The following is a 20,367-nucleotide window of genomic DNA, read 5'->3' as shown; positions in this document are numbered from 1 at the left end:
GGAATTTTCTACGTGTTGTGGTGGTGTTCATTGGCTAAAAACTGCATGCAGCAGTGTAGTGAAGTGGAGTGCTCATGCTCCTCTGACTCCACCCTTGTGGGCAGGACTGCTGACTTCTGTAGAAGATGAGCTCTCAGGAACAATGGTGGAGAGGATCAAAATCCCAGGCCACAGAACAAAAGAAAAAAGATCCAAGATGTGTGCCATGTTTCATGACAAATAGCAGAAACAATCTCTACTGTCTGTGGGTGGGACTGCTCACCTCTGTAGAAGACAAGCCCTCAGGAACAATAGTGGAGAGAATCAAAATCAGGAATTTTTTATTTTTATTTTTTTGGTTTTTGGGCCACACCTGGCGGTGCTCAGGTGTTACTCCTGGCTGTCTGCTCAGAAACAGCTCCTGGCAGGCACGGAAGACCATATGAGACACCAGGATTTGAACCAACCACCTTAGGTCCTGGATCAGCTGCTTGCAAGGCAAATGCCGCTGTGCTATCTCTTCGGGCCCAAAATCAGGGATTTTTTTTAATGTACATTTCTTCTCTATCTTCTTGTTGTACAAGAAGGCCATTGATTTTGCGTGTTAATTTTGTAGCCTTCAGTTTGCTATATGATTCTATTGTTTATAGAAGCTTATATTACTTTTTTTTTTCTTTTTGTTTTGGGAATCACACCTAGATGTGCTCAGGGTTTACTCCTGGTTATGAGATCAGGCATAACTCCTGGAGGGCCATGGGAGACCCTATGGGATGGCAGCAAAGTTACTGGAATGACTGAGTGCAAATAAGCTTCTACCCCCTTGATCTCTGGGCTCTATTTTATGAACAGAGACTCAGCTGAGAAAATGGTTTTTTCATCCCCCTGCTACTCCCATCAGGTACTGATGTTCTTTCTCCCAGTGAGAGGGGGCAGGACAGTTCCCTCCCCTTAGCTCATCACTTTACAGTCTTTTGGGCCATTTATCCTTCATTCCAACAAAATGCTGCTCCTTCTAATTTAAACAAAAGGTACTAAATAAGTCAAAACAAAATATTCCAAAAATACCCTATTACCAATCCCATGTTTCTATGTCCTGCCTCATGTCTCCCATGCTGACTCCTGGGATAGAGTCCAAGGCTCACCCCTGGGAGCCTAGATCTACATTGATCCCACCTATGATCCTCCTTAACACAATGAGTTTTGAGTTCACATTCCACCTTCCAACGTGACTCTTTATTTTTACCAAATGGATATAAGTGATATAAGCATGTAGGTTCAAAAGACTAATACAAGGCAGGAGATTCCTTATCTTCACACACCCCTTTTTCTGAATCAAGAAATAGTCCTCTTTTCCCTTTCATGTGACTCTCTTATTGTCACTAAGATTGGTTATCCAAAATTATCTGATGAGAATTTTATCTGTGAGAATTATAATTCCCTGGGCCAGAGAAATAGTACAATAGGTAGGTAGGGCACTTGCTTTGCGTACAAAGAACAGTTTCAATCCCTGCTACCCTATCAGTCCTCTGAGCACGGCTAGGAGTGATTCCTGAGCACAGAGAACCAGAAGTAAGTTCTGCGCACAGATGGGTGTGCCCCCCAAACAACTAATTTCTACATAGCTATATGGAGCTTACTTTTATGCCATTTTATTCCACCAAAACAACAGATCAAATACACCACAGAATATGAAAATCCAGTGGGCTTTTAATGAGACATAGAAAGAAGACAAGGAAAAAATTGATGGATCCACTCTGTTATAATCCCTATTATTTTGTGAACAAGTTTTCTTTTTCCTTTTTATTTGGGGACAGAGCCTCTTAAGAGGTGTTCAGGAGAACTTGCCACTGGGACTTCTGTCTCGCAGGGATCATGCGGTGTCCTGACAGAACCCTGAGCATGTGTCGCTTAAGCCAAGTTAGTTATTTTTCTTTAGAAAACTTTCTCTTAAGATGCAATGGATTGTTGATGTTCTTCCCATGGAATCAAACTAAGAACTTCTAACTCAAATTCCTAGCACGGGAAACAGTGATAAGCATGACCCACGTATATTAAGACATCTCTGGGATCCTCAGTAATGTGTAAGCCTGTGCAGAGATCCTGAAATGAAAACGATGGAAAGTCATTGACTCAGTCCCGGGAGCAGGACGCTGGGAGACTGTGTCACATAGATCGAGGGAGTGCAAGAGAAGCGGGAGAGGGTGAAGTGCCGGGTCCCAGATGTGGCTCTCAGTGTCTCCCACCAGAGGGGTGCAGCTCTAAGCTGGGAATCCCCGGTGTCTCTAGTTTCACTTCTCCCACCCACCTGACTCAGCGTCTTCCGCCCGGATACTAGTGACACTGACAGTCCACACGCCTACTGGGTGTCAGTATCTAGCACAGCTAATCAGCGTCTGGGTTGTCAAGTTTTGGGCACCGGCACGAGTCGCTGTTCCCCAAACCCTCAAAATGTGGGTCGCGGGGCTCCAAGTCCTTCTGATGGTCTCGCGGGGCCTGGCAGACCTAACCCAGACTCTGAAGGGTGAGTGCGGGGTCGGAGGGAAATTCGTTGAGGGCAGGTGGGGACACCCCGTTGGGGACTCGGGATCCTGGGGAGAAGCTTCTCCGCGGTCCTGAGCCCCGATGTCGCCCTGGCTCTGCCTCTCCCCCAAAACATCAACTCCTCCCCGCGCAGCAAGTGTCACCCTTCTCCGTCTAGCCGCCCCTTTCTGTCTCGCGGGCGCCCTTCACCCCGAGTGAGCGAGTCGGCCGGTCTCACGCCTCCCCCCTCCCCGCCCAGGGCCCCACTCCCTGCGGTATTTCAGCACCGCCGTGTCCCGGCCCGGCCTTGGGGAGCCCCGCTTCATCAGCGTCGGCTACGTGGACGACACCCCGTTCGTGCGCTTCGACAGCGACTCGGCCAGCCAGAGGGAGGAGCCGCTGGCGCCCTGGATGGAGAAAGTGGAGCCCGAGTACTGGGAGCGGAACACGCAGAGAGCCCACATCGCCGCCCAGGATTTCCGATTGGGCCTGAGGAACCTGCGCGGCTACTACAACCAGAGCAAGGCCGGTGAGTCGGGCCGGGCCGGACACGAACCGCCGAGGCCAAGGGACCAGCCCCGAACTCGGGGCCAGGAGGAGCCGCGGGGAAGGACCCCCCGTTTCGCTTTCGGTTCAGGGCTGATCTCTGCCCGGCTCAGGCGCTCACACCCTCCAGAAGATGTACGGCTGCGACGTGGGGCCCGACGGGCGCCTCCTGCGCGGGTACCGGCAGTCGGCCTACGACGGCGCCGACTACCTCGCGCTCAACGACGACCTGCGCTCCTGGACCGCGGCCGACATGGCGGCTCAGGTCACCAAGCGCAAGTGGGAGCGGGAAAATGTGGCTGAATATAACAGGAACTACCTGGAGGGCAGGTGCGTGGAGTGGCTGCTCAAATACCTGCAGATGGGGAATGAGACGCTGCTGCGCGCAGGTACCAGGGTTCCGAGGGGGTTGAAGATACTTGGTCTCCTCTGGGCGGGGCTGACTCTCCACAATAGGGAAGAAAACGGGGTTCAGTGTCAGAACAGTCTGCAGAAGGAGGGGCCCACCTGATTTCTGAGTTATGCATCAAAAACTAGCCCTTAGCTCACCCAGGGCCCACACAGAAGGACTCACGTTTCCCGGAGGGGAGGAGAGACCTTGTGTGAAACAAATCTCTGTTCCCTTGCCATCCGGTGAACCCCGACTTTTCTCTCTCAGACATTGATCTCAGCTGAAAACACATTATAGAGATCTGACTCCTGCTTCTTCATTCACCCTCCAGTTCGTGTCTCCTCTTTAGACACCTGAACCTCCTGTCAAAACCTATTCTAGAATTTTCCAAGGACTAGGGTTTTATCCCAGTTTCCTGAGCCAGGCCTGTACCTACTGTTAGCGTTGGCTTTTGCTTGTTTATTTGCTTTGGTGTATGTTTGTTTATTTTTTAACCTTATTCTACACCAATTACCTGTTCATCCTCATCACAGAAGTAAATTAGAGTATGAATTTTGTCATTATCCCTCCCCAGAACCCCCCAAAAGACACATAACCCATCACTCCTTCTCTGACCATGAGGTCACCCTGAGGTGTTGGGCTCTGGACTTTTACCCTGCGGAGATTTCCCTGACCTGGCACCTTGATGGGGAGGAATTGACTCAGGACACAGAGCTGGTGGAGACCAGGCCTTCTGGGGACGGAACCTTCCAGAAGTGGGCGGCTGTGGTGGTGCCTTCTGGAGAGGAGCAGAGATACACATGCCATGTGCAGCACCAGGGGCTGCCAGAGCCTGACATCCTGAGATGGGGTAAGGAGGAGAATAGGGGCACAGAGCCTTTTCTCAGGTGAATCAGGAGAAGGTCCTCTGGGTAACATCAGAGTATTTGGGGGTCAAACTACTCATTCTTTTTCTTTCCAGAACCCCTTCCTCAGTCTATATTCTCCAAAGGCACCATTATTGGCCTGGTTGTCTTTAAGGCTGTGGCAGCTGTGACACTAGTGGGAGTTATGATATGCAAGAGGAAGCACTCAGGTAGGATGAAGAGTAGCTCTGACTTATTTTGTTCCACTTTGAGCTTCTCATCCCCACACAGAATTTCTCCTCCCTTATTAATGGAAAGCTTCACCTATCACTCTGTGCTGGTTCCTCACACTTGTTCTGTGTGCAGCTCTCAGGTCTATGAAATGAAAGACTTTTACTTTGATAAGCTGGTGATAAACCTAATTCTTAGTGGACACAGGGCACAGGGCATCTCCTTGCTGGGAATAGACCTCCAGAAAGAGACTGGTGCAGTCCAGGAGCATCTCATTTCTCCATGTTTCCTGATTCTGCTCTCTGGCTTCAGAGTTCTAGAGCTTCCCTGGGATCCTGGACTGCAGGATTTCCTGTGATCTCATGACCCAGTGTCTCCCTATTCTCTTCTCCTGTTTTCTTCCCACAGGCTAAAAAGAAGGACAGTACACTCAAGCTGCATGTGAGTTTGGGGTTGGGTGGGGAATCTTTTACACCCTGGGGAGAGCGCACAGGATTCTGTGGGTAGTTCACTTACTCAGCGTTCTCCCTTTAGTCCTATCAAAAAAGCTCTGATCTTGTGCTGATTGCTCTTTCCCAGGCAGTAACAGTGTTCAGGGCTCTGAGGAGTCTCTCATGAACTCTAAAGGTAAGACTCTGGAGGCCTGACATGGGAGGCATTGTATGAGGTGACTCGGTTTGGGGGTTCTTTGAGAGGGACATTATGAGCCTGTTCAGATGTGAACTTCTGAAATTCAGTTGAGTTTTTTCATTATTTTCTTCCCCAGTGTAAGAGATCTGCCCTGCATGGGGCTAAGGGATGCAAGATTTCCTCACACTTCCACTTTGTGACTCAAGAACTGCTGATTCTCTTTCTGCCAAGGGACCTGACTGCTTCTGCTGTCCTGTCACTGTGTAGAGGGGTACACAGGACCACCACCATCCACCATACATTAACCCACACTGACCTCTGTTCTCTTCCCAGATACACTAACCTGTTCTGTCACATTCAGAGATTGGACAATGCTATCACCATCTTTGTTAGGTTCTTTTTCTGAATAATATTTCTTCCCTATTGGCATAAGCATCTAATTTGCATTTTTCTTAATTCTCATTTGTGAAATTTAGAGGCTAATAAAGGAGATTCCTGGAATTTAAGAGGGAATAAATGGAAATTCTGCAATCTTCCCAGATGCATGTGTGTTTTGTGTTTGTCAGAGGTGTGACAGCAGAGGCTGTGAGGAGATGAAAGGGACAGAGTCTGTGCTCAGTCTGTTTCAGTGCATTGTGGGCTTATGTGTGGTCAGTCAGTAGTCTGAGTCATTTCTTTTTTATTTTAATATATTTATTTAAACACCTTGATTACAAATATGATTGTAGTTGGGTTTCAGTCACATAAAGAACTCCCACCTTCACCAGTGCAACATTCCCATCACCAATGTCCCTAATCTCCCTCCTCCCCACCACCCCCGGCTGTATTTGAGACAGGCTTTCTACTACCCTCATTCATTCACATTGTTATGGAAGAAATGGATACATTCTTGGATTTTTATTACCTTCCACGGTTAAATAAGGAGATGTAGCATATCTAAAGAGCCCCATCACGATTGAGTAAATTAAGTTGGTAATCAAAAGTCTTCCCAAAAACAAAATCCCAGGCCCAGATGGATTCACTAGTAAGTTCTTTCAAACCTTTCAAGAGAAACTACTACTAATTCTTGCCAAGCTCTTTCATGAAATTGAAAAAAAACGGGAATACTTCCAAATAGTTTTATGAAGCCAACATTACTTTGATACCAGAACCAGACAGAGATGCTGCCAAAAAAAGAAAATTACAGACCAATAAATATATAAACTGATAAACACAGATGCAAAGATCCTCAACAAAATTCTGAGAAAAAGGATCCAATGCCTTGTCAGGAGGTTATTCACTACGTTCAAGTAGACTTTATCCCAGGAATGCAAGGATAGTTAACATTCATAAATTTATCAACAAAATACACAATATCAACAAGAAAAATAAAAACCACATGGTTATATCAATAAAGCAGAGAAAGCATTTGATAAGGTCTAACACCCATTCTTGATAAAAATTCTCAGCAAGATAGGAATGAAAGGAACTTTTCTCAATATAGTTAAGGCCATTTACAACAAACCAATGGCAAATATTATCCTCAATGGATAAAACTAAAAGCCTTTCCTCTAAATTCTGGTACAAGACAAGGCTGACCTCTCTCACCACTCCTATTCAACATAGTACTGGAAGTACTTGCCTTAGCGATTAGGCAAGAAAAAGATATCAAGGGCATCCAGATAGAAAAGAAAGAAGTCAAACTCTCACTGTTTGCAGATGACATGATACTATATTTAGAAAACCTTAAAGACTACCAAAAAGCTTCTAGAAACAATAGATTCATATAGCAATGTGGTAGGCTACAAAATTAACACACAAAAATCAATGGCCTTTTTATACACCAAAAATGATAGGCAAGAAATGGACATTAAGAAAACAACCTTATTCACATTAGTGTCACATAAACTCAAATATCTTGGAGTCAACTTGACTAAAGATGTGAAGGACCATATGGTCCCCCAGCCTTCCAGGGGCGATTTCTGAGTGCAGAGCCAGGAGTGACTTCTGAGCACAACTGGGTGTGGGCCAGAAACCAATAAACAAACAAACAAATAAATAAATAAAGTTTTTAAAAAATAAACTGAGAAGTTTCTGCACTTCATAGAAAACAGTGATTAGGATACAAAGGCTACCATCGAATGGGAGAAACCATCCAATCCATCAGATAAGAGATTAACAATTAACTATACAAGGCACTTGAACTTTACATGAAAAACATTTAATCCCATCAAAAATGGGGAAAAGAAATAAACAGATATTTCCTCAAAGAAGAAATACAGATGGCCAAAAGGCACATGAAAAATGCTTCAAATCATAAATTCTCAGGGAAATGCAAATCAAAACAACAATGAGGTACCATCTCATACCAGAGAGACTAGCACACATCACACACAAAACAACAACAACAATAACAACAACAATGACAACAACAACCAGTGCTGGTGTGAATTCATGGACAAAGGAACTCTTATTCACTGCTGATGGAACTGCTGTCTAGTTCAGCCTTCCTGGAAAACAATGTGGAGATTCCTCAAAAAACTAGAAATTGGGCCCGGAGAGATAGCACAGTGGTGTTTGCCTTGCAAGCAGCCAATCCAGGACCTAAGGTGGTTGGTTCGAATCCCGGTATCCCATATGGTCCCCTGTGCCTGCCAGGAGCTATTTCTGAGCAGACAGCCAGGAGTAACCCCTGTGCACCGCCGGGTGTTGCCCCCCCCCAAAAAAAACACCTAGAAATTGAGCTTCCATATGATCCAGCAATACCACTCCTAGGAATATATCTTAGGAATACAAAAACACAATAAAAATGTTCTTTGCACTCCTATATTCACTCCTGCAAACCACAGTCTTGGAAAGAGAGAGAGAGAGAGAAAGAAAATGCTTGCCCAAGGCGGCAGGAGTGGGGGTTGGGTGAAAGGAAGATGGGGGATATTGGTGGTGGGAAAGATGAACTGGGTGTAAGGTAGTGTACATTCTTTTTGTTTGTTTGTTTGTTTTTGTTTTTGTGTTACACCCGGCAGCGCTCAGGGGTTACTCCTAGCTCAAAAATCGCTCCTGGCAGGCTCAGGGGACCATATGGGATGCCTGGATTTGAACAACCGACCTTCTGCATGTAAGGCAAATGCCTTACCCTCCATGCTATCTCTCCAGCCCCGGTAGTGTACATTCTATGACTGAGACACAACTGTGAAAATCTGTAACCACGGTGCTTAAATAAGACTAAGTTGCCTGGTATGCTTCCCCCATCAGAAATTCCAAACAAAATTTTAGAAAAAAATTGCCTTGCAAGCAGTCGATCCAGGACCAAAGGTGGTTGGTTCAAATCCCGGTGTCCCATATGGTTCCCCGTGCCTGCCAGGAGCTATTTCTGAGCAGACAGCCAGGAGTAACCCCTGAGCACCGCCGGGTGTGGCCCAAAAACAAAAACAAAACAAAACAAAAAAAAAGAAATTGTAGCATGAGTTTTATACGTACATTCAAATGAAAAAGACCGTTAACAACCAAAGCATTAAAAAAAAAAAAAAAAGAGGAATAGAGGCTGGAGAGAAAGTACAATGGTCAATGCACATGCAGCTGCACTGGTGACACTGATTTTGATGACACAGGAAGGTGACCCTGGTGGCACAGGAACCTTTTATAGTCCCTGGAGCATACCCAGGAGTTCCAGGTGTAGGTCCCTGAAAACCACTGTATCAGACCTCAAAACCAAACTAATTTTTAAAAAAAGATACAATGTTGAAACTGGAGAAATAGCATGGAGGTAGGGCATTTGCCTTGCATGCAGAAGGACGGTGGCTGGAATCCCAACATCTCATATGGCACCCTGAGCCTGCCAGGAGCGATTTCTGGGTGTAGAGCCAGGAGTAGCCCCTGAGAGCTGCCGGGTGTGACCCAAAAACCAAACCCCCTCCCCCCAAAAAAGATACAATGTTAGAGAAGTTGAAATGATTTTCACATTTCTATAGAGTTCTGTACAGTTACACTTACTGACAACTTATAAAATTTCTTTCAATGTGAGAACTAGTATTCAGTAGGAAACATGCCTCTTGAGGGATATGAGGGATTGGACAGAGAGGAAGCAGTGATTAGTGGAGAAAAGGGTTCAACCAGGAGGAGAAGGAGATGCTGAAAGATTATAAAGTATTATGTATGAAACCCTACCAACAACAATACTGTAAACTACTTTTCAAAAGTTAAAAAAGGAGGCAGCTGCGAGGCTGGGCTTTGCGAGACTTGGCTGTGGTGGCTGCTGGCAGGCCGGAGAACTGAGTGAGTGCCCTGCGAGGAAGAGGGGCAACTGCCACAGTCACTCTCCCTCCCGGACCTATCGGAAGACGCTGGGCAGCGCTCTCCCTCCCTCCCTCCCTTACTCACACTCGAGCCTCCTTCGTTCGCCCGCCCCTCTCGCTTTGGCACCGAGCCTCTGGCCAGGAGGGCAGGCTTTCTTCAGGTGCAGTTGGCAGGAGCCTTGGGCGCGGCGTTGGCGTTGATCTCTATGGTAACAAGGGCCTCAGTGGGCAGGGAAGATGAAAGGTAGCCGGATCGAGTTTGGGAGACGTGACACCACACAATATTAAACAATTGAAGAGATTAAACCAGGCCATCTTTCCAGTCAGCTACAACGACAAGTTCTAAAAAGGATGTGCTGGAGGTTGGTGAGTTTGCAAAGCTTGCCTATTTCAATGATATTGCAGTAGGTACAGTATGCTGTAGGGTGGATCATTCACAGAATCAGAAGAGGTTTTTTTTTTTTTTTTTTTTTTTTTTACATGATAACACTAGGATGTCTGGCTCCATACTAAGGTTAGGATTAGGAACTAAAATGTTAAGTCATGTTTTAAATATCGGTGAAAAAGATGGCATTTTTGACAACATTTATCTGCTTGTCCAGATCAGCAATGAGTCAGCAATTGACTTCTACAGAAAGTTTGGCTTCGAGGTTATTGAGACAAAGAAGAACTACTATAAGAGAATAGAGCCCGAAGATGCTCATGTACAGCTGAAAAACCTCAAAGTCCCTTTTGGCCAGAATGCAGATGTGCAAAAGACAGACAACCGATCAAATTACAAATGAACTTTTCTTGCACCTGCTTATCGCCAAATAAAAGAGAGGCCCATAGATTCCCCCCCCCCTTTCTTTTAAACTTTTCCACCTTCTTTTTTTTTTTTTTTTTTTTTTTTTTTGGTTTTTGGGCCACACCCGGTAATGCTCAGGGGTTACTCCTGGCTATGTGCTCAGAAGTTGCTCCTGGCTTGGGGGACCATATGGGACACCGGGGGATCGAACCGCGGTCCGTCCAAGGCTAGCGCAGGCAAGGCAGGCACCTTACCTTTAGCGCCACCGCCCGGCCCTTTTCCACCTTCTTTTGTCTTTTTTCTCTTTCCTTTCCTCTTAAACATTTTAGTATGTTTAAGGACTTTAAAGATTAATCATGTTTAGGTTATTTTTCTTTTTTCCTTTTTTTTTTTCTCCCCTGGTAAGGTGGTTTCACTGCAGGGAAAAAATTACATTTGTTGTTTCACAGTTCAGCTGTATAGGTTCTGAGAACTTGGGTATTAGTTTCAATTTTTTTTTTTAGTTTTTTCCCCCTTATGTCCTGCTTTCACATTGAATGGCAGAGTTACAAATTATCATATATTTCAAAAGACAAAACAGCAGCAGCAATATTTTGTTCTCTAACTCAGACAAGCTAGTAGTATGCTTGTGGTACTTGGGGTTTTTCAGACTGTGGGACGCTAATCCCTGGACATTGCCTTCTCTCCACCTCTGTCCTTCAGAGTACTTTATCAGGAGTTTAGACCATTTACTATCCTTATAAGAAATGCTGGAGGAAGGAGGAAGAGGAAGAAGAGGAAGCACTTTGTCTTATTTTTGTCTTTGCATCTAAGGATTAGAGATCCCTCTGATACTACTTTGGCTAGTAGTTTCAGCTAAGAAATCAATCAGAGCTTCCCAGCCCAGAGACTGTAAATAAAGCTGACTCTGCTGGTCCTCTTAAGCATGGCAGACATTTTGAGGCTTCCCTCTGCTTGCTACAGCCTGGGAACTTTGTTCCTCTCTGACATCCACTCCTGAGGGCTGGTTTCTTCTGAGGTGAGTCTTCCGGCCACAGGGGGTGGAAGCAGAGGAGCACGGCTGCTAAGTGAAGCAGAGCAGCAGCGCACTTCACCTAGCCAATAAATACCACCACAACATGTAGAAAAACCCACAGTACAAGTGTGACAATGGGGAAACTGCTCAGACCAACATCAGGCATAGGGAATGAATATGGTAACTCTCATAACCCGACAATGGCCAACCACCTAGTTAGTCTTTCAGATATGGAGTTTAGAGAAGAAATATGGAGGATATTTACAGAACTCAAAGAAAGTATAGAACAGAACACTAGTACGAACCAAGAGAATATGAAGATAGAAATCAGAAACTCCAAACTGAAACATCAGGTCAAATAACAGGTCTGAAAAACTCAGTAAACAAATGCAAAGACTCAATGGATAAGCTCTCCAACAGGGTAATAGCAGCTTAGGATAGAATTAGTGAGCTGGGAGATACATAACAACTCCATACAGCAGAAGAAATTAGAAAAATGCTTTAAAGCAAATGATCAGACAATGGAAAAATTACTCAAAGAATATGAACAGATGAAAATAGAAGTCTTTGATAAGTTCAACAGAAACAACTTAAGAATCATTGGAGTCCCAGAGACCCAAGAAGAAAATCTCCAGGAAGAATCAATAGTCAAGAACATCATCACAGAGAAACAACCAGAGCTAAAGAATACATGTGACCAAATCCTGCATCCCCAAAGAGTGCCAGCTAAAAGAGACACAAGAAAAAACACCCCAAGACACATCCTAGTCACAATGATGTATCCCACAGATAGACAGAATACTGAAAGCAGCAAGATCAAAAAGGGAAATTACATTTAAGGGAGCATTCTTGAAATTTACAGCAGACCTGTCACAAGAAACACTCAAAGCCAGAAGGCATTGGTGAGATATAGTGACAAAACTCAATGAAATATGCTTCACCTAGAATACTGCACCCAAAAAACTCACTTTCAGGTTTGAAGGAAACCACCCTTAAAAGAAAAACTGAAAGGTCTAATTTTAAGACAAGGCAGACCAACAAACACACTAAACTTCTACACAAAGATGGCACTAAATCCCATGAAAATTAGCTCTCTCAATGTCAATAACTAAATGCACCTGTTAAGAGATACAGAGTAGGGCCCGGAGAGATAGCACAGCGGTGTTTGCCTTGCAAGCAGCCGATTCAGGACCAAAGGTGGTTGGTTCAAATCCCGGTGTCCCATATGGTCCCCCGTGCCTGTCAGGAGCTATTTCTGAGCAGACAGCCAGGAGTAACCCCTGAGCACCGCCGGGTGTGGCCCAAATACCAAAAAAAAAAAAAAAAAAAAAGAGATACAGAGTAGCGAAATGGATTAAAAAAAAAAAAAAACCCAAACTTCTGCTGCCTACAAGAAACACATCTAAATAGTCAAAAAAACACAAACATAGACTCAAAATAAAAAACTGGAGGAAAATCATCCAAGCAAAGAACACCCTTAAAACAGCTGGAGTGGCCATATTAATATCAGAAGACACAAACTTTGTACTCAGAAAAGTTCTAAGGAACTTTTTTTTTTATTAATCAGGGATATGTGCAATAGGAAGAAATCACTCTCCTAAACATATATGCACCCAATGAGGGGCCAGAAAAGTATTTAATATAATTATTGATAAATCTGAAAAAGGATATCAATAATAAAACAATAATTGACTGAAATCTCAACATAACCCTATCAACACTTGAGAGGTCAACCACATTAAAACCCAACAAAAATATACTAGATTTGAAAAGAGAAATGAAAAAAAGAGGACTAGTAGATATATATAGGACACTCCATCCTCAGAAACCTGGATATACATTCTTTTTTTTTTTTTTTTTTTTTTTTGATTTTTGGGCCACACCCGGTAATGCTCAGGGGTTACTCCTGGCTATGCGCTCAGAAGTTGCTCCTGGCTTGGGGGACCATATGGGACACCGGGGGATCGAACCACGGTCCGTCCAAGACTAGTGCAGGCAAGGCAGGCACCTTACCTTTAGCGCCACCGCCCGGCCCCAGGATATACATTCTTTTCCAAAGTACATGGGTCATTCTTCAGGAGAGACCACATGCTAGCACATAAAACATACCTACATAAAATCAAGTGGATAGAAATTTTGCAGGCTACCTTTGCTGACCATAGGCTCTGAATTATATGTGAAATTCAAAGGGACACACAAGAAAAACTTAAACAGCTGGAAATTAAACAGTCTACTACTGAACAACCAGTGGGTCTGAGATAAAATCAAAGAGAAAATCAAAACTTTTCTGGAAACAAATGACAATGAAAACATAAACTATCAGAACCTATAGGACACATAAAAGCGGCACTGAGAGGAAAATTTAGAGCTTTGCAAGCACACATCAGAAGGAAGAAGGTGCATACATGAATACCTTAATGGCACAGCTTATAGAATTAGAAAATAATCAATAAAAGAAACCAAAAATAGTCATAAAGAAGGAAATAACAAAGCTAAGAGCAGAAATCAATGAAGTGGAAACCCAAAAATCAATCAGAAAGATCAACAAAAGCAGAAGTTGATTGTTTAAAAAAAAATAAACAAGATTGATAGACCATTGGCAAAATTCACAAAGAGAGAGAGGAACAAAAACTTGATAACCCGTATTAGAAATGAAAAGGGGGGGGCCCAGAGAGAGATAGCACAGAGGCATTTGCCTTGCAATCAGCCGATCCAGGACCAAAGGTGGTTGGTTAGAATCCCAGTGTCCCATATGGTCCCCCGTGCCTGCCAGGAGCTATTTCTGAGCAGACAGCCAGGAGTAACCCCTGAGCAATGCCGGGTGTGGCCCAAAAACCAAAAAAAAAAAAAAAAAAAAAAAAAAAAAAAAAAAAAAAAAAAGGGGGGGGAGATCATTACAGATACTGCAGAGATTCAAAGGGTATTCAGAGGCTACTTTGAGAAACTCTATGCCACTAAATATGAGAACCTGGAAGAAATGGATAAATTCTTAAACTCATATAACCTTCCATGGTTGAATAAAGAGGATGTAGCATATCTAAAATAGTGATGGGTGCATCACTGTTGAGGAAATTAAAACCGTAATTAAAAGTTTGCCCCCAAACAAACCCCAGACCTGGATGGATTCACAAATAAATTCTTTCAAACCTTTCAAGAGGAACTACTACCAATCCTGGCCAGGCTCTTTCACGAAATTAAAAAAACAAGAACACTTCCTTGAAGTGTCAACTTCACCTTAATACCCAAACCAAATAGAGATGGTGCCAAAAAAGAAAATTACAGACCAACATCCCTGATGAACACAGATACAAAGATCCTCAACAAAATCCTGGCAAACAGAATCCAATGCCTCATCAAGAAGATCATTCTACTATGATCAAGTAGGTTTCATTCCAGGAATGTAAGGATGGTTTAACATCCATAAATCTATTAACATAATACACAACATCAAGAACAAGAAAAATAAAAATCACATGGTCATTTTAATAGACGCAGAGAAAGCAATTGATAAAGTCCAAAATCCATTCTTGATAAAAATTCTCAGCAAGATGGGAATAAAAGGAACCTTTCTCAATATGGTTAAGGCCATCTACCACAAGCCAATGGCAAATATTATCCTCAATGAATAAAACTAAAAGCCTTTCTCTAAATTCTGGTACAAGACAGGGCTGTCCTCTCTCACCACTCCTATTCAACATAGTACTGGAAGTACTTGCCATAGTGATTAGGGAAGAAAAAGATATCAAGGGCATCCAGATAGGAAAGGAAGAAGTCAAGCTCTCACTGTTTGCACATGACATGATACTCTAAGTAGAAAACCCTAAAAACTCTACCAAAAAGCTTCTAGAAATAATAGATTCATATAGGAATGTGGCAGGCTACAAAATTTTCACATAGAAATCAATGGCCTTTTTATACACCAATAATAATAGGGAAGAAATGAACATTAAGAAAACAACCCCGGGCCTGGAGAGATAGCACAGCGGTGTTTGCCTTGCAAGCAGCCGATTTAGGACCAAAGTGGTTGGTTCAAATCCCAGTGTCCCATATGGTCCCCCATGCCTGCCAGGAGCTATTTCTGAGCAGACAGCCAGGAGTAACCCCTGAGCACCGCTGGGTGTGACCCCCCCAAAAAAAGAAAAGAAAAGAAAACAACCCCATTCACATTAGTGCCACACAAACTCAAATATCTTGGAGTCAACCTGACTAAAGATGTGAAGGACCTATACAAAAAAAAAACCCTATAAAACACTGTTCTAAGAAATACCAGAGGGCATGCAGAAATAGAAACACATATCCTGCTCATAGATTGGCAGGATCAACATCATTAAAATGGCTATACTCCCCAAAGCATTGTACAGATTTAATGTGATTCTTCTAAAGATACCCATGACATTCTTCAAAGAAATGGATCAAACACTTCTGAAATTCATTTGGAACTATAAACACCCTCGAATAGCTAAAGCACTCCTTGGGAAAAGGAATATGGGAGGCATTACTCTCCCAATTTTCAACTTTATTACAAAGCAATAGTATTTAAAACAGCACGGTATTGGAATTAAGACAGCCCTCAGATCAGTGGAATAGGCTTGAGTACTCAGAGAATGTTCCCCAGAAAGACAACCACCTAGTTTTTGATAAAAGAGCAAGAAATCCTAAATGGAGCAAGAAAAACCTCTTCAACAAGTGATGTTGGCACAACTGCAAAAAAGATACTTGCAAAAAAGTGAACTCAGATCCCCAGCTAACACCATATACAAAGGTAAATTCCAAATGGATTAAAGACTTTGATATCAAACCTGAAACCATAAGGTATATAGAACAACATGCAGGCAAAGCACTTCATGACATTGAGACTAAAGGCATCTTTAAGAAGGAAACAGCAGGGGCCGGGCGGTGGCGCTGGAGGTAAGGTGCCTGCCTTGCCTGCGCTAGCCTAGGACGGACCGCGGTTCGATCCCCCGGTATCCCATATGGTCCCCCAAGAAGCCAGGAGCAACTTCTGAGCGCATAGCCAGGAGTAACCCCTGAGCGTCACAGGGTGTGGCCCAAAAACCAAAAAAAAAAAAAAAAAAAAAAGAAGGAAACAGCACTCTCCAAACAGTGGAAGCAGAGATAAACAGATGGAACTATATTAAGCTGAGAAGCTTCTGCACCTCAAAGAACATAGTGCACAGAATACAAAAGCCACCCACTAAGTGGGAGAAATTATTCACCCAATACCCATCAGATAAATGATTAATATCCAAAATATTGCATTAAGCACCTTTACCTTCATGGATAAGCTTCAGTTTGCTCTTGCCAAGAAAAAAGTATGTAAGTTATAGAAGGGAAAATTAGTTTGATGAATTCAGTCTTTTTGCAAACTTCCAGATATCAAAATAGATTTTGATATATAAATGAGTTTTCTGAGATGACACTGCCTTTATTTCTATAACCATTTCACCCAGACTATCTAATCAGTCCTGTTAATGTATCCCTAAATGTGGTTATTGAAAACTAAATACCTGACTCATTACAATGAAGTACATGTTATTTAAGGAGGAAAAAAATAAATTTTGAATTGAGTGTGTAGGCTCCCTATCATAGTTTCTTTTTTTTTTTTTTTTTTTTTTTTGGTTTTTGGGCCACACCCGGTAACGCTCAGGGGTTACTCCTGGCTATGCGCTCAGAAGTTGCCCCTGGCTTGGGGGACCATATGGGACACCGGGGGATCGAACCTCGGTCCGTCCAAGGCTAGCGCAGGCAAGGCAGGCACCTTACCTTTAGCGCCACCGCCCGGCCCCTCCCTATCATAGTTTCTTTTTCTATACTAGTCAGTGACTTCACCTAAATTGTAAATGTTTATAAAGGGTTAATTGTCCTACAACAAATTCTATTAAATATTCCGTACAATTACAAAGCAAGAGGATGTAGAAATAGAAGCTGGGTGCTAGTCATATGCTGATGAGTTGGTCAAGACTGAAATAATGCCCATGTTGAGTTTGATATTTTGACATGTGATACAAATTATTGAGGAAAAGTAAAATAATCATAATTAACTAGATATATTTATCATTTTTTCCAGGAAAAAAATTTGTACTGTGTGGCAAATAGGCATAAATTGTATGCAATTGCATTTTGTTTTAACTAAAAGAATTTGTGGAGAAATCTATGCAATATAATTTGTCCCGATTAGTTACGTTTAGGGAAAGAAGTTCTTTTTTTTCCCCAAAATGTCTTTTATTTATCACCTTGATACCAAACCAGAGATGCTACCAAAAAAGAAAATTATAGACCAATATCCCTGATGAACAAAGATGAAATCCTGGCCAATAGGATCCAATGCCTCATCAAGAAGATTATTCACTACAATCAAGTAGGTTTCATCTCAGGAATTCAAGGATAGTTTAACATCCATAAATCTATCAACATAATACACAACATCAACAACAAGAAAAATAAAAATCACATGGTCATATCAATAGATGTAGAGAAAGCATGTGATAAGGTCCAACACCCATTTTTTTTGCTGTTGTTTGTATTTGGGCCACTCCCGGCGGTGCTCAGGGGTTACTCCTGGCTGTCTGCTCAGAAATAGCTCCTGGGAGGCACGGGGGACCATATGGGACACCGGGATTCGAACCAACCACCTTTGGTCCTGGATGGGCTGCTTGCAAGGCAAACACCACTGTGCTACCTCTCCGGGCCCCCAACACCCATTCTTAATAAAAAAAATCTCAGCAAGATGAGAATGGAAGGAACCTTTCTCAACATGGTTAAGGCCATCTATCACTAACCAATGGCAAATATTCGTAATGGAGAAAAACTAAAAGCCTTTCCTCTAAATTCTGGTATAAGACAAGGCTGTCCTCTCTCACCACTTCTATGCAACATAGTACTGGAAGTACTTGATTAGGCAAGAAAAAAATATCAAGGGAATCCAGATAGAAAAGGAAGAAGTCAAGCTTCACTATTCGCAGATGACATGATACTCTGTGACTCCACCCTGGATTTAGATGTATCTACCTGAGACCTGACCATTTCTGGGCGGGGTCTTGGGAACCAGATATTATGTCACCTTACCTGCTAGAACCCTCCCATTTCCTGGGAGTGGTCTTGGGAAGGTGAGATAAGGCCTTTGGGCCAGGGGATTAGGACCTTTTGGTCTTTTGCCAGTTTGGAGATCAAAGGGAAGATGGCTGAAAGGAGTTAAGATGCAGGGCTAGCCTAGAATGGCCTAATGTTTAAAAGGTTATGATATAAGCCACACATGTGGTGGATAGGGTATGAATAAAGCTGATACTTCCTGAAGCCTTACTGTGAGTGAGATTTCTACCCGCCACTTTCATGAACCTCCAGACCCGCCGGCTGAAGGGGGTTGCAGAGCCACGTGGCCTGGGATGGCAGAGAAAAGTCTCTCCATCCATCCATCTCCATCATTAATTAACACTATAATACTCTACTTAGAAAATGGTAAAGACTCTACCAAAAAGCTTCTAGAAACAATAGATGCATATAGCAATGTGGCAGGCTACAAAATTAACACACAAAAATCAATGGCCTTTTTATATACCAATAATGATAGGGAAGAAATGAACATTAAGAAAATGACCCCATTCACATTAGTGCCACACAAATTCAAATATCTTGGAGTCAACTTGACCAAAGATGTAAAAGTCCTATACAAAGAAAACTATTGAACACTGCTCCAAGAAATAAGAAAGGACACAAGGAACTGGAAACACATACCCTGCTCATGGATTGGCAGGATTGACATCATTAAAATGGCAATACTCCCCAAAGCATTGTACAGATTTAATGTGATTTCTCTAAAGATAACCATGACATTCTTCAAAGAAGTGGATCAAACACTTCTGAAATTCATTTGGAACTATAAACACCCTCAAATAGCTAAAGCACTCCCTGGGAAAAGGAATATGGGAGGCATTACTTTTCCTAATTTTCAACTGTATTACAAAGCAATAGTTATCAAAACATTATGGTATGTAATAAAGACAGACCCTTAGATCAGTGGAATAGGCTTGCGTACTCAGAGAATGCTTCTCAGACAATCATTTAATTTTTGATAAAAGAGCAAGAAATCCTAAATGGAACAAGGAAAGCCTCTTCAACAAGTGATGTTGGCACAACTGGTTAGACACTTGCAAACAAGCCAACTCAGATCTCCAGCTAACACCATTTACGAAGGTAAAATCCAAATGGATTAAAGACCTTGAATCAGACCTGATACCATTAGGTATATAGAACAACACATAGGTAAAACACACCATGACTTAGAGTCAAAATGCATTTTTAAGGAGGAAACAGGGGTCAGAGAGATAACATGGAGGTATGGCTCTTGCCTTTCATGCAGAAGGACGATGGTTCGCATCCCGGCATCCCATATGGTCCCTTGTGCCTGCCAGGAGCAATTTCTGAGCATAGAGCCAGGAGTAACCCCTGAGAGCTTCCGGGTGTGACCCAAAAAAACAAACAAAACAAAACAAAAAACCAACCAAACAAACAAACAAAACAGGAGGAAACAGCACTCTCCAAACAAGTGGAAGCAGAGATAAACAGATGGGACTATATTAAGCTGAGAACCTTCTGAACTTCAAATAAAAAATTTCCCAGGATTCAAGAGCCACCCAATATCCATCAGATAAGGGGCTAGTATCCAAAATATACAAGGCACTGACAGTACTTTACAAGGGAAAGAAGTTCTGAAGCATCCCCAAAACAATTTACTTATTTGAAAGTCCTTCAAAAACAACTATTGGGAATCTATGGTTTGTGAGGTAGAAAGAAAGAAGTTCCTTCAGTTTTTTTGAGGGAATAACTTTTAAAATACTCAAATGGCTGCATTTACTTGGTGTAGTCAAAAATTAAACTTGTTGATTTTAACATCGCTGTTATATCTGAAATAAAGTTATGTGAAGTTCTGGTAAAAAAAATCTAAAAAAAGGATAAAAACTACACTTTTCATAGAAGCAAACTGATGGGTGGGATGCAAACAGGTGGAGGGGCATTGGTGGAGGAAAGTGGACAATAGTAGTGGGATCAGTGTTAAAACACGTAAGCCTACAACCTAGTCATAATTTCATGGCATTTAAATTAAAAAAATTATCTTCTTTTCTTTTTCTTTCTTTCTTTCTTTCTTTCTTTCTTTC

General features: G+C 42.7%; 2 protein-coding genes and 1 pseudogene across 2 annotated transcripts in view; 2 read left to right on the top strand and 1 right to left on the bottom strand.

The window, feature by feature from the left end:
- The window catches only part of LOC125995781 (class I histocompatibility antigen, Gogo-C*0203 alpha chain-like), a 115,991-nt gene extending 111,121 nt beyond the window's left edge, over positions 1 to 4,870 (top strand). Inside the window, exons 2-4 of the mRNA XM_049764769.1 lie at positions 3,159 to 3,434; positions 4,011 to 4,286; positions 4,398 to 4,870. Coding sequence (XP_049620726.1) covers positions 3,179 to 3,434; positions 4,011 to 4,286; positions 4,398 to 4,870 — 1,005 coding nt within the window. The 5' untranslated portion in view covers positions 3,159 to 3,178. The remainder of the gene's footprint in view (positions 1 to 3,158; positions 3,435 to 4,010; positions 4,287 to 4,397) is intronic.
- Positions 1 to 20,367, bottom strand: part of PRR3 (proline rich 3) — a 641,937-nt gene that overhangs the window by 149,349 nt on the left and 472,221 nt on the right. The gene's annotated exons all lie outside the window — the stretch shown is intronic.
- Positions 9,637 to 10,198, top strand: LOC125995780 (N-alpha-acetyltransferase 50-like; annotated as a pseudogene).

Source organism: Suncus etruscus, chromosome 18 (assembly GCF_024139225.1).
Source record: "Suncus etruscus isolate mSunEtr1 chromosome 18, mSunEtr1.pri.cur, whole genome shotgun sequence".
NCBI lineage: Eukaryota > Metazoa > Chordata > Mammalia > Eulipotyphla > Soricidae > Suncus > Suncus etruscus.
The sequence above is the reverse complement of the archived record's forward strand: the minus strand, read 5'-3'. Positions and strand labels throughout refer to the sequence as shown.